This window comes from Acyrthosiphon pisum, chromosome A1 (assembly GCF_005508785.2).
Source record: "Acyrthosiphon pisum isolate AL4f chromosome A1, pea_aphid_22Mar2018_4r6ur, whole genome shotgun sequence".
Lineage (NCBI taxonomy): Eukaryota > Metazoa > Arthropoda > Insecta > Hemiptera > Aphididae > Acyrthosiphon > Acyrthosiphon pisum.
This window is the reverse complement of record NC_042494.1, coordinates 47,721,904-47,736,141: the sequence shown is the minus strand read 5'-3', so window position 1 is coordinate 47,736,141 and position 14,238 is coordinate 47,721,904. Positions and strand designations below refer to the sequence as shown.

The 14,238-nt window shown below is 31.5% G+C and overlaps 2 protein-coding genes across 6 annotated transcripts in view; one reads left to right on the top strand and one right to left on the bottom strand.

Annotated features, from left to right (window-relative positions):
- Nucleotides 1-1,391: 1,391 nt before the first annotated feature.
- LOC100573305 (DNA replication complex GINS protein PSF3) lies at nt 1,392-3,199 on the top strand. Of its 2 annotated transcripts, none has more exons than XM_008187448.3 (5): nt 1,392-1,616; nt 1,707-1,812; nt 2,387-2,528; nt 2,602-2,731; nt 2,816-3,199. In XM_008187448.3, exons 2-5 carry the CDS (start codon nt 1,713-1,715, stop codon nt 3,044-3,046), a joined length of 603 nt encoding a protein of 200 aa, XP_008185670.1. In that variant the 5' UTR covers nt 1,392-1,616; nt 1,707-1,712; the 3' UTR covers nt 3,047-3,199. The 2 variants fall into 2 exon arrangements, with proteins under 2 accessions (XP_008185670.1, XP_003246270.1); XM_003246222.4 differs by having other exon boundaries at nt 1,393-1,620.
- Nucleotides 3,200-4,815: 1,616 nt separating this feature from the next.
- The window catches only part of LOC100168732 (transcription factor HNF-4 homolog), a 17,045-nt gene continuing 7,622 nt past the window's right edge, over nt 4,816-14,238 (bottom strand). Inside the window, exons 1-9 of one of the 4 annotated variants that reach the window (XM_001946893.5) lie at nt 12,749-13,092; nt 10,344-10,563; nt 10,061-10,155; nt 9,683-9,807; nt 8,155-8,295; nt 7,940-8,060; nt 7,336-7,473; nt 6,861-7,097; nt 4,816-5,474 (exon numbers count right to left, since the gene is read on the bottom strand). In XM_001946893.5, coding sequence (XP_001946928.2) covers nt 5,404-5,474; nt 6,861-7,097; nt 7,336-7,473; nt 7,940-8,060; nt 8,155-8,295; nt 9,683-9,807; nt 10,061-10,155; nt 10,344-10,563; nt 12,749-12,752 — 1,152 coding nt within the window. In that variant the 5' untranslated portion in view covers nt 12,753-13,092 and the 3' untranslated portion in view covers nt 4,816-5,403. Of the gene's footprint in view, nt 5,475-6,860; nt 7,098-7,335; nt 7,474-7,939; nt 8,061-8,154; nt 8,296-9,682; nt 9,808-10,060; nt 10,156-10,343; nt 10,564-12,748; nt 13,093-14,238 lie in introns of those variants that run through there. The other 3 variants (XM_008187450.3, XM_003246227.4, XM_008187449.3) reach the window with 3 other exon arrangements.

The window sequence follows — 14,238 nt, the reverse complement described above, 5'->3', positions numbered from 1 at the left end:
ATTTACCAAATATAGCATCTATATTCAGGAAGTTATAGTTTATTATGTGTCAGACGTCAGTGTCACTCAACTAAATTATGATTTATGAACATTTAAATAATTTATGAAAATAATACATTTTACAACATCTGTTGAAAATCAAATGTGAATATCACTGCTCTATTTTATTATACAATAATTTCCTTAGATCATATACAATTGTATATGATCTAAGATAATTTCTAATACTCGACACAGGTATTTTACTTCTGATTAGTGATTATTAACTACAGGATGTTCTGTAATAACTAATGACATTCATAGAAGTGATATAAGTAAAACAAATATTTTACATAAACTAATAAATGGGTCGAATCGTATTTTTACTCATTTTTACCCCTAAAATCAATAACACAGAATTTGGAAATTATTGTATTCTCAGAATGTCCCAGAAACATTTTAAGAACGTTCTTATAACCATATGGACTATATGGGCCATAGAGGTATGACGGTGTATACGATGTACCTGCTGGGTAAATGGAATAAAAATAGACGACTTGAATTTGTGTTATAAACATTTTTGTTATTCTTTTTGTTATAAGATTTTGTGAAATTATAACTCCCCCCCCCCCTAACCAAGGCTCTGAAGCCACCCCTGAAGGGCCTGCCCTTTTGTATAGAGAGGGGGGGATATAACTTTAAAATGAGACTGACTGCCAAATTCAGAGTTCCCCATCATTTTCAGCATGCTTAACTACATAAGTAGGTTGTAGCCTGTAAGTACGTTGAAACGAACAAAATTGAAAAGAAAGGTTGTTCAGTAAAATAGAAAAGTTCCAAATTAATGATTTCCGGCAACATTGTTCTTAACTCGTTGCAATACATAAGGTTTCCAAAAAAAAAAATTGAGGTGGGTGCTAAACTAGATTTATTCCCAATAAATTATTGTAATTATATGTAAGTACATATATTATATTTGTAAAGTGTCTATGGATGGGGGGGGGGGGGGGTGTTTCCGGTATTAAAATTAATTTAAATAAGGGTTTCGGTGAGGTTTTGGTTTCCAATATTCAAAGGGTTCCGGTTCCAAAACCGGTTCTTTTTGGTGAGGTTCCAGTCCCTGAGTTATACCAAATTCCATACTCATAGCTTCGGCGGTTTCAGCTAGGCGATGACGAATCAGACAGTTAGTCAGAATAAGTTGTTTGAGTTCTTTCATTTTTTATATGTGTATAGATTATAAAATAAGATATAAGATTATCAATTTTGAATAATATACATCTATTGCAAGTTACAAATCCCTTATAAGTAATACACAAGCAACTAAATACGCAACATTGGTATTATACCATTTATTTTTATCAGAAAGTGCAAAATCTACGTGAGCTATCTCTTATTCTGTGATAATATATTTATCTAAGTGGTAAAAAATTGTGGTAAAAAATATCTGCTATAGGAATTCGGAATAACGCCATATTGCTCTAACGGTTTAGTGATTTAAAAACGAATTACACGTCGATTTATTATTTTACATTTATTTAAAACACTAATCGGAAATATTTTTATTAATTTATACGCTAAGTAACACGATAATACCTACATTTTTTTTTGTATAAATATTGAATATAATACAGCTGGTAGGTATGTTGCATTTTTTTTTGTCATAATACCTTTTTTACATCGTTATAATATATAGATTGTTTATCATTTTTGATTAATTTTTGTAGACAATTATGTACAGAAATATAAAACCACATTACTTCTCAATCGATGCCATTATGGCTGCTCAAGAAAAAATTCAATGTTCATTTATCAAAAAAGTTGAATGTGTTGGTAAGTTTTTATTTGTATTATTGTAAAGTATCATCTACTTTTGTACCCAATACCGTTGGGTAGTTATGTTATACTGTCAAAATTTTAATATTAATAAATAATAATGACCTTATAACATTTAGTAACTAAATACTAATAAATAACTGTCAAAAATATTGTAATGCTGCATTGAAGCTATTTTCTCCTACCAGCCCAAAATGTTTGCAGCCATTCAATATTTTCTCGAATGATCAACTAACCTATCTGGTCCTGAATACCAGTAGACTGCGTATGTGTCTAGATCTGCTCGTTAATTTTTAATTAATACCAGATAATTGTATAGATATATAATTCAGTTTATATCCCTGCGGCTTTTTTCATTGGTCTTTTTCTCTGGATTCATTCAAACTAGTGGCTACCTACTATTTTTTTTTTTCATATTCGAATAATATTAAATGTTTACTTTTCTATTATATTTTTATGCTATAATGTGTATTAGTTCAAATTAAAAGCATTATTTAAGATATATATTATGTAATATAGTTTGGAAAATGAAACAAGTAGTTAAATAAAATGTTTTCATATATTTTTTTAGATTTTTTAGATTCGTTTAACCCTGAAAAAGATGACGAAGAATCAGATCCAAAAATTGAACTTCCCTTATGGATGATTCAAGTGTTTTTAGCAGGAAAATCAATTCAATTTGATATGCCCAAGGCATATAACGAAATTTACAGGTATAATATATGGTATTATTACATTTTTATTTTTTGGTTTAAGTTATGTTCAAACATTTATTTTTACTTTTAGGGATGTCTTAACGGCCGATGCGAACGTAGTTGATTTATTTAAATTGTGTAAGCATTTCTATTTATTTGGAAAATTTTTATCTCAACTAGAACATCGAGAAGCATATGAAGTCCGAAGAACACTAATTCAAGTAATAATGAATACAAATTTATAATTTATTATAACATCTTCAGTATTAAAATATTATTTGTTTTTTATTCTTGCTCTTATGTAGACATTCATAGACAGATTTAAACAGACAATGGATTGGGCACAAAATATAGATGATAATCTGCCATGCTTTAATAGACTTGACTGTCTTGAGAGGTTGATATTTAATGATGCTCGAGTAGCGCAGCAACATTTAAATACTTATTTAACCGAAGGATCAGGTCAAATGGAAATTGCCGCCATGATATTGAATTACAGAAAACGAAAAATGCATGAAAGTCGTGTACTAGAATAAAAATAAAATCATCTTATGGTAAATGCTGATGGATTTGGGTTAAGTGACCAGAGTAAATTGTGATTCAAATTAACATCATAGTGAAATTGTAATTGTATATTAAGGTATTCGTAATAAAATGTATAAATTTTCATGTAAAATTAGTAACTTGAATTTTGTTTACATTATCAAAGGAATAAGGGCTAATATCTGTAGAGGTTGTGCAAATACTTATGTAGTTGGCAAAACTAGAAGTATTTATCCAAAATTATTTTTTTTCGTGAAGCCTGTGTTTATACGCCAAGGTTATTTTTAATGAGTGATGACACCTACTTGAAGTACTTACATCTATTTTACTTTATTAGTACCTAAGTTTATTTTAATTATTTATATCCTTAAATCAAATAACGGTGTGCAAAATACATACTATCACAACACTTTAAAGAAAATGTGTACATGTAATCATCTAATGTTTACATCTGGCAATCAGTGCATATACTGCATAAACTCTATATTTCATAAATACCTGATTAATAAGTAACTGTACAGGGAAACAGTGGACAATTTAAAATACATATATACATATATGAAGTGTGTTGAGTTTTTAGAATGGGGTTCAGCTAGTCTGTTATGTTCCACTCAATGACTTATGGTGTTTTTTAGTGACATTTTCAGCTTGGGGAACAATTTGAATATTACAATCATATAATCACAGGAATGCTATAATTAGCCATTCAGTTTTTTTGTTTAATGAAGTCTGCAATATAAAGTTAATTTAATTTACTATAGTTAATTGTGTTTATCATTTATCTCTTAATGAGCGATGAGAAGAAATTATTATAACAAATTTCACTCGAAATATGAAAGTATCAGAAAAAATCACACCAGTAAGTATGGTCTTTGTCTTACAAATGAATGACATATCAACCTTGAACTTATAGTAACGCTATCAAATTTTCTTTCAACAGAAATAAGTTTGTTTTGCTATCTTTAATATTGTTGTAAACACTAAATGTACATTTTATCAAACTTAAAGGCAAGCACATCTGTGATTGTTTGTCAGTTTTTATGTGAGTTACACACTTACACGTAATATGTAAAATATTTTAATTTAAAAATGCTTTTAACTCTCAAACATTAAAATTAACAATACAAAATTGGTTCTGATGTATGGTGTATGCCAATTTGATATGTTGTATATATAATTTTATATTGTATTATTAATTATTATAATATATTAGTTATTAGTTTATTACATTTCATTAAGTAACATGCAATAATAAGCAATAATAATATATTTTATTTTTATAAATCTGACAAACATTTATTATAATATAATATATTACATTATTACAGTAAAATATATTTTCAATATAACTTATATCATTCATTATATCATTATAATAGTGCGTATTTCACAAAATATATTACTGTTATTATGTACATAATCTTTTTGTTTTTGAATAGCACATTATAGTTTAAATTAGATTATAAAATATACAATAATAATGTAATATACAGATCAATAATAATAATAATAATAATAATAATAATAATAAAAATAATCGTTGACTTACAAATTCCAATAAAAAAAGGATTTCATTAAAAAGGTACAATTATTATGATCTTATTGCCTATGTCTTACTAATATATAAATTATTATAATATATAGAATATAGGTTTTAAAATATAAGTATAAATTACAATTTGCTTATTTATTTTAATTAAAAATTTAATAAAAATTGAATTCTATAAAACGATTGAATTATTATACATAATTTATCTACCTATACTAATTACAATGTACAAATCAGTTATACTAGTTTGGAAAGTATTTGAAATTTGAATAGGTATTTATATTGTATATTATTGACAATGAAATAGTAGTAAATAAACACGATAAATCAAACATAAATAGAAAAAATATAATTTGTCAAATAAAGGTACACATGGTTTGTCATTTCGATATAGTAGACAGTTTGAATATTTAATCAAGGTTATTGAATAATTCTATTTTTTTTTTACGGATATAGTAGGTTATAAGAGATCCTAATCTGACCGCTGTATTACTCGATTTATTGAGAGAGAGGGGGATACGTTATAGGAAAGTCTTACAATTATAATAATAAAATAAAAATAAAACAATAACAAAAATAGTATGTTAACCAGTTTAGGTATTTAAATTAATAGCATCACAATGTTAAAATTATTACTCAAATAAGTCAGGGCAATATATTATGATGATTATCAACATTTAACATTATATTATGTGAAGTGATAATAGAAGTTATCAACTTATATACCTAGCTATATTATAAAGAATTCAACGCTGTGTTCAATCGCAATGGATGTTCTGGAATTTCAATGCATTATTTAATTTATGACACATTGATGACATTGATGTTTTTGTTGTCTTGATTGGCATTTGCATCAGGATCGATTGAAGCTCCTGTTCAGTAAGAAAAAAAAGTATCAAAATCATTTCATTTTGAGGGTTTCCTATGACATCATATTATGTTGATTAAAAAAAACTGTCAAACCATACCCAAACTTTTTAATGTCTTTAAATGTAATTTAAAATTTCTCTAACTAACCCTCACAAATGTTTGTATTAACTATTATGACAGAAATAAAATAATGTCTAAATAAATTCATTAAGTGACATAGGTTATAGGTACCTATACAGTACTTAAAAGACAGCTAACTTGTCTTTTTTTAAACAATTCAAAAATTAAGTATTCAGCTAGTTACTAATTACAAATTACTCGCTTACAAAGGTCGAAGAGTTGCTAGGTAATAACTAATAAGCTTGAGTATGCGTTCCAAGTCTATAATTTACTATAGTTGATTGTTGATTATCTACTTAATAAATTATAACCAAAATATTGGTAATAAAAAAACACAATTTTGTGTTAATTAGAAAAAAAATTGTATTAACTCGTTTTATATAAGAATACAAAAAAGTAAAAATATTTCTCATTAATAATTATAAGAACTTGACATACCTAGTACACGTACTATCATACTTATAAAAAAGACATAACCCAACCCATACGTGCATAACATATATAGGACATAGAAATAAATTGTAATCCATCAATTGTAAACATATTAAATATATTAATATGACTATAAAGTATAAAGGCATCATCATAAGTTTACAATCTTCAATATTTTCACACTTAAAACCTAACACTTTTCTCATTACCCTCATAGCACAGACGCCTCCTTCTATTCCGTGGTTCACTAACCTTATTTAGGTCACTAATTGTTTCTTACTCTCGTCTATATTCCCCCCAAACATTCCTGTCTTCTCTCGCTGAATTATTCACCCAGAGGAATCTACTATTTGTGATTTTTAACACATTCTCTTTCATCGCCCATATTTTGATCTCATAAAACCGCCCATTTCTCTTGTCTGTCCTGACTCCTGATATTCAACTTCTGCTAAATTCTCGTTCTATTCCTGCCATCGTCAATATTTTTTCCATCACTAAAATATCATTTGAGTTTCTTATTGTCCCTACTGTCCCCACATAATTTTGCTGTTAATCGTTGTGCTATAAGCCATAATGACATAATGCTGTAACTAATACAAGCAATTAAAACAAAAAAACTTAAGTTTTTAGTAGCTTTCAGTTTCATGCACTTATATATTTTTTGTAATATGTCTCCTATTTTTTTTTGTTTTTTTACTACCTTTACTTGTATTGTAAGGCTATCTATAATTATACAACTAATGTACCTAGGTATGTCATTTGACTTTTCAGAATTCAAGAATAGGTACAATAATTGATATTATTATATTATCATATACAAGTAAACGCGTTTATACCTCCGAGTAACATCTCCTGTAAAAGCGGTTCGATGTGTGCCATTCCGAACAACTTTGCGAATTGAATTTGTTCAATCATTTGCCACGTGATCGACTGCAATGCTGGCAACGTAAGCAACAGTTCGGCAAACCGGCCACACGTCTCGTATTGCCTATCACTGATGTAGTCTTCTAGGTTTCTGTGGATTTGCTTGCGCATGCGTCTAATGCGGTCCGATTCGTTTAGGCCTTTGGCGTCTGTATGGATAAAAAAAAAATGTTAAAAAAAATCTGATTGTAAAAATCACGTTGCACGCTATGGTGTTAGTGTGTAATAACAAATAGTAGTTATAGGTACTACACAATATATTACACTGCATCTGCCGCCATCATATCATAATAACGGCGAAACGGCAACGTGATATATAATAATAAAATAAAGATAAGGTAGTATAGGTACCTATAATATCTAATGTCAAATAAAAAATTTGTTTACTTGGATCGAAGAAAACGATGGCCTTTAGACACGCGAATTCGGTGTCGTCGATCTGCACGTCGTTCAACGGTTTGACAAGCTCGTCCAATACGCGCGAACCAACTCTGCTTATGTCCAAGTCCGACGGGATTCCGTTGTCTGATGGTCAAATACAATAATTGCATGTTAGACGCATATATTATATTGTTATAATATTAAATAATCGCCAAAACCGCGTTTGACCGCACTAGTGGCGTTTTTTTTTTTTTGGCAGAGCCTTAAGGTGGAGCGAGGCCTGGGGTAACTGGTTTTAGGCGAGTCCTCAGAATATATAAACATTTTTATAACGTGAGGCCCAAAAAGCCGTACGAATGCACGAGGCCCGGGGCATATTGAAAATTAATACTCAAAATTGACGCCATTAGGGGTGGGGTCTTGGGGGACTTGACCGAAGCTCTGGCTACACAGTCAATAAATTGGGGGACTAGAGACTAGAATCCCAACAAAAATGTTTGCCTATTCGCGCCTGCGTACGCACCACACAATGTAATATTTTATTTATTACTTACTATTATTTAGATATTAAATTATTACTTATTGGTACCAATAATTAGTTTTCACTTACCGGGTACATGACGGGTTATAACGCGATTGTTTCCCAGCAGCAGCACGTCCTTGAGCATCAACGACCTCTTGGCCAAACCCAAGAGCAAGTGTTCTCCCGCGTGAGCCCGCAACAACGAAACCTATATTACAGAACAGTGCGACACGTTACGTAACAATGATATATAGGTACTCATAAAAATACTCGAAAAAACGGAAACGGATATTGTAACGTACTTGGTCGTTCAGCTGGAGTTCTGTGAACGCGGGTATGCGCTTGGCCCAGTCGACCAGGAAGAGCAATTGGGTTTTCATGGACTCGCACACGTCCCCGATGTTTGCCACGAGCTTGTTCGTTAGGTTAGTGTCCTCAGCCGTCTGCAGACATCATAAATCATAATAAATACCGGACGTCATCAAGAATAACAATACGAGAAATTTTATTATTATTAGGCAATAGGCATAATATAATATGTTGACAATAATATTTATAACAAAGGCAACGATTCGAACAAAACCGGTAAAAAGATACTTTGATCGGTCGAAAGTAGTGTTGGACGAGTATTGTTTTTTAATTTCGAGTCCAGTCCAGTCGAGTTTCAATTATTTCGAGTCGAGTCGAGTTCAAAATTCGAGTACTCGACAAATGCTGAGTATAAAAAAAACTCGAGTACTCGACAAATGCCGAGTATTGAAAAGATGCGAGTACTCGACGAAATGGTCGAGTATTTTAAATTGTTCTAAAAATAGATTTTCCAAAAATATTATATTTTCTTTCATACAGTTATATAATTAATTAAAACTATTGTTATCAATCTAAACTATCATGTATAACCTTCCTGGTATTCATATCGGATATATGGGTTCTTTCAGTTATTTATAGTACTCGACTCAAAGCGAGTACTCGTATTTACAAGTCCAAAAAAAATTTAGTCGAGTCGAGTCGAGTACTCGAACTCGACTCGAAAATTTTTCCAAAGTCGAGTACTCGACCAACACTAGTCGAAAGTATTATTTTTACTCGACACCTGACAGTTATTATATTGAGGACCATTTAGTAATGGATGGGGGTTATTGGTTAACACGAGAATGTAACTCTTGAGGACACCAAAACTTATTATATATTATAGATCTAGATTTTTAGTACTTAGTTTATATTTTGTACATGTCTAAAAATATCGCGTATGCTGTACCTACCTAATAATATAAATATATATTACTTATTTATCTGACGGATAAACAAAAAATATTGACTTAAATGAGGTACCTAGGTACCTATTAAATTATTAATTTTTTTTCTCATAATGTAGCATACATTTATTTTTTAAGAAATTCATACGAGAATTAGTTTTATTCTCATATTCGGTTATCGAATTTAAAATGTTAATTTAACGGACATGAATATTTGACCTGTAGGTTTTTGAATATCTTACTCGAAACTATTTAATTTCTTACTTGTATAATATAGGTACTATTACTATACATAATATATAATTCGCTACAATGTTACGATGCTTTAAATTAAAATGTTAATAACTCTATAGATAGAACGATGTGGTTTATAAATAATTATTGTAATACTATTCGTCAAAACGACCGTGAAACTATTCTAAATTATTCTGAATGGAAAAAATGTTTCAGCGGAAACCAAATTTTTATTTTTGAAAGTAATCATGCACTCTCGGTGCTTTTAAAGCGATACACATTGTGCATTAATTGTACCTACCTATATTGTTTTTGAAACGTTATCAATTATATCACTTACATCGGATTCGCTGCGGGACAAGATTTCGGCGTTCAACAGCGACGTGACGGACAAACCGCTGGCGCACGGTTGCTCCTCGTAACTGGGTCGTCTGCAGTTGATTCGGTCGCGTTCGTTCTGCACGGCTAAACAGTTCATGAAAACGATACAATTATTTTACACTATGATAGAGATACAATTAATATATTATTAAAGGCTCTGGCAATAACGCGCGTTAATGCGGTAAATGGCTCGTCGGGGTGGTGCTTTAACGCGCGTGAATAACGCGACATTTTAACAAATTAGGTACAAAATCACGCGACGTTATAATAACGCTTTCTGTTTGACAGAGCCTTAAGTCAAATAATTGATTATGCTGTCGAATAATCCGCGACTTACCTTCTTTTCGCATCCCGGCTTTGAAGCATTTCCGCAAACGACAGTATCGACACTGATTGCGTTTGTCCTTGTTGACGATGCAGTTTCTCGAAAATCTGTCGGGACAGAGACGCGAACAAACGGTGTTAGTTTATACCGTGGTAATATTAATGATATGTATAAATGATACACAACGAAATCCGCCGACCGCGGTGCAGTAAGTTGCCGTGGTTGTGGGTGGGGGGAGGGGCAAGCGGTCGGTGGAAAACGAAAAAACAGACACTGATCCGCAATGACGACTCACCTGCACGAATAGAAATGGCTCTTGCGGACGGACCGCCGAAAGAATCCCTTGCAGCCGTCACAGGACGCTGCTCCGTAGTGTTTTCCAGTCGCCCGGTCGCCGCAGATGGAGCACGCCTGGTTCTGATTGGTCATGGGCGGCGAGTGTACTTGCGGCGCGTCGATGGCCTGCAAATAGGTCTGCTCGCGGTGCACCGGCATGCCGTTGAGGTCCGATTCTGCTATAAATCAGTTTCCCTTAATTTACTTGATACAAATATTTTTCTAATATTATCATACACAATAGTGGGTGTTATAAATTAGGACCCCCCCTTAGCCCTGAGATAACTACATCTCAAAAATAAATATTTTTTTTTTTTAAATCTTAAACGCCCAAAGACTTTTAGTTATAATGACGATTATTCGCATATAGATAACAAGATAATTGATGGAGAAAATAAAAAAATAACTTAAAGAAAAAAATGGGTAAATGTGGGGTACTAATGACGTAGTACTAATGATAAGCATTGCTGTCTCGCATCATTCTCTTTAAAGGTGCATTTTTTGTTGAGTTGGTTTGCCCTGGAGGCAAATGAAAAAGTCATGTAACTAGGTTCTATTTCGTACCCCAAGATGCTGAGTCGTTCTAAAAGACGTGGGACAGGCAGATACCATGATATGGATAAATATTTATAAAGAAACATTAACATTATACTATATAGGTATATAGTGACTCGATATCAAGTCGCACGAGATTTGCAATATTATGGGTAGGTATTTCTACAAAGTACAAACAATACAAATTAGATGCATGGATTGATCATTAGATATTAGCCAAATCTGGCGTACAACCAAGTTTAACATACAGTCATGCAGAAGAGTTTTAGTTATAGACTATAGTGGTTACCACTGTACCAGTGTTGAACCACCTATGAAATCACAATTCTCAGTATATAATATATAATATTATTATAGCTAAATAGCGTTTTCGATAATTTAGCAGAGGTTGCCATAATATGTGAAATATCTCCCAATTTTCAGCTACACAGCCATCTTTCATTACGGCTGTGTAAAATATATAATCGATATACATTACGTAATATCTAATGTGATTTATACATGGCGTACCTATATACGTTGTTCGCAATATGTTGCAGTTAAAAATTAAAAGCAATAAATCGTAACGCCAATAAATCGTATTGTACATACGTGATTTAACCGACGTTAAAAAATAAAATGTACCAAATAACTTTTGGCTCACCAATAAAATAATATATTTATATAAAAAATATAGCGCAATAAATATTGTATAACGTATGTGGTCTGTGACTGTGGTATTTTATAGAAAACGTAGTTAAAGGGGAAGTGAATACTGTAGGTATATCGCAATGCTTGAGTTCTAGCGTAGTTTTGTAGGTCAGAAAATACAATTTTTTCTTCAAGGCATAAATAAACAATTATTTCAGTAAATACCATTATTTTATTACTATACAATTTAAATCCTATTTAATGAAATGTGAATATGTCTATATACATATTTAAAAATAACTCAATTATTTATTACCATTATGGCAATGGTTATTTGTTCGGACTTATCAATGTATACACTGTTTGTGTACCTATGATAATTGATAATCTATGGTACCTAATAGGTATTATATACCTATAAACACTGTGGGCACCAATATATAGCGCAGAAATATTTCGTTTCGTTTCAATTTACCTATTTCTGAAGAGGGAGAAGAAATATTGAACGTTACACCCGGATAAAACAATCACAACGGTCTCGACGGCAAAAACTAATATTTACTTACTACATTTGCCACACTGTTTGATTTTTAGAACAAAGAAAAATGTCGAAATGTCGAGGCGTTTGCGATCGGTACCTACTCTAATACTCTGCAGCGAATGAAATAATAGAAAGAACATCCACAATGCCATTTTCCAAAAACTATTTACGACCGTTACCTTATAGGTTCATATATTTATTTTGAATTTTGAATCCAACTATCATTTATTTTTCCGTATTCCCTCAAAATTAGTTATAATAAGGGCGTTCTAAACGCAACAATAACACATCGACATTTTATTAAAAACAGCATCGTGTTCGCGAATTAAGGTATAAGAAACTGTTCATTTGTTGTTCATCGCTTATAGTGTTTGTACGGAAAGTATGATAAATGATAATTGATAGGTAATAATAATAATTATGCATTTGAATAATGAATACGAGTTTTTAGAGTCGTATATATATATTTATATGTATGTTACAATATTATACCAGTAGAACCACAGTCTATATACCTAGCTTTGATGAGTGTTTGTAATAATACTATTGTAAGCCGACGAATATCAGCAAAAACAAAATACGTACCGAAAACCAACGCAATTCAATAAGAATAATGTATTTATGAATAAATAACTTACACATTTCCGTTTAGGTGGTTGTACCACTATAGTGCACAGGACACAGTTGAACTTTGTACTATAATACCTACGATTTTATTATAATATATTACGAACTGAACGGTCGAAAAACGTTTACACAAGAGAACGCGACGTTCGGTGGCGACGGACGGACGTTGGAAATATTTTACAATGATATTATAATAATGATGATCAAAAAGAAAACGTAAATAATTCTAGAACAATAGTAACGGTCGGGCATGATGGAGGCCTACAGCATACGCGGACAACATAATATATAATATTATTAAAATATACCGCGCGGCCGTCTGCTATAATATACACACCGGACAGCGTTTCTCGATTTACTGCCGCGCGCACCTACCTATGACCAGGTGCCTATACCGTCGTTTTTGACATTATCGTATTTGTGTTTACAAATTAATATTCAAATTACCTTATTTACTAGGTTTTATCACTAAAATGTGAGTGTGTGCGTGTATATATATGTTATATATATATATATTATATGCGCACTGCTCGCGGTTTGGATATCATGAAAGCCAACAGATAATAAAATTTCATCTCTGGCCGCGGACTTTGTCCGTTGTGTATAATTTACCTACACGCCGAGTATGTATTGTATAGGTATACCGCACAGCGCACAGTAACATATTATTATACACAACAATAATATAATATAATATAGGTGCTAATATCATTTGATGTGATGTTACTGAGCACTCTGTGCACCACGCTTTTATCATTCCTATACAATGTAATATATCATATTATTATGATTATTATACGATTGCTTTATAATATTATATATTTGAATTTTTTTCGTTATAATAATAATAATAATAATAATATTATGTGTATTTAAAGGTAATAGGCAATCCTGTAGCACGCGAGAAACGGCGCACGCGGCCGTTATACTTCATACCACATCAACGCCGTGGTAAACTCGGGTATACCGCACATTGCACATGACGTCATCGCGATGACGATAATTTAATATTTTATTTTTTTTATTATGATACAGTTATTAGTAGTTTGTCCCACGTGCGTTTTCCGGCAAAACAGCACAATGAGGTAGTGCTGCATCGCTGGTACCTACACACACAAACAAACACGATAATGTCACGCCGTCCTACTCGTTGTTTTCGTACAACATGTACATCATACGTATTAATATTTCAAAATTATATTAGAAAATTGGTGTATAGCTTGGATATTATAATACCTATATGTGCTTATGAATTTTCGGTTTTTTTTAATTTTTGTTTCCGATACTGACATATTATTATAGTAACCTATTAAAATTATAGGTAATGCAAATCTACTCGTATATTCAATTTTGATAGGCATATTAAATAATAAAAAGGTGGGTAAGTGGATTTCGCTCTGCTGTACAGTATGTTACAAGTGGGTTAATGTATAATGGGATGGTATTAAATTTGAATTCAATGATATAATATCATTGTATAAGAAAAACGATTCTGAGCGGA

Bases quoted from the DNA above. Each gene is read 5' to 3' on its own strand.
- LOC100573305 (XM_008187448.3), top strand. From the start codon at position 1,713: ATGTACAGAAATATAAAACCACATTACTTCTCAATCGATGCCATTATG. The intron at 2,529-2,601 runs GTATAATATATG...TTTTACTTTTAG, and splicing joins GCATATAACGAAATTTACAG to GGATGTCTTAACGGCCGATG. The intron at 2,732-2,815 runs GTAATAATGAAT...GCTCTTATGTAG, and splicing joins TCCGAAGAACACTAATTCAA to ACATTCATAGACAGATTTAA.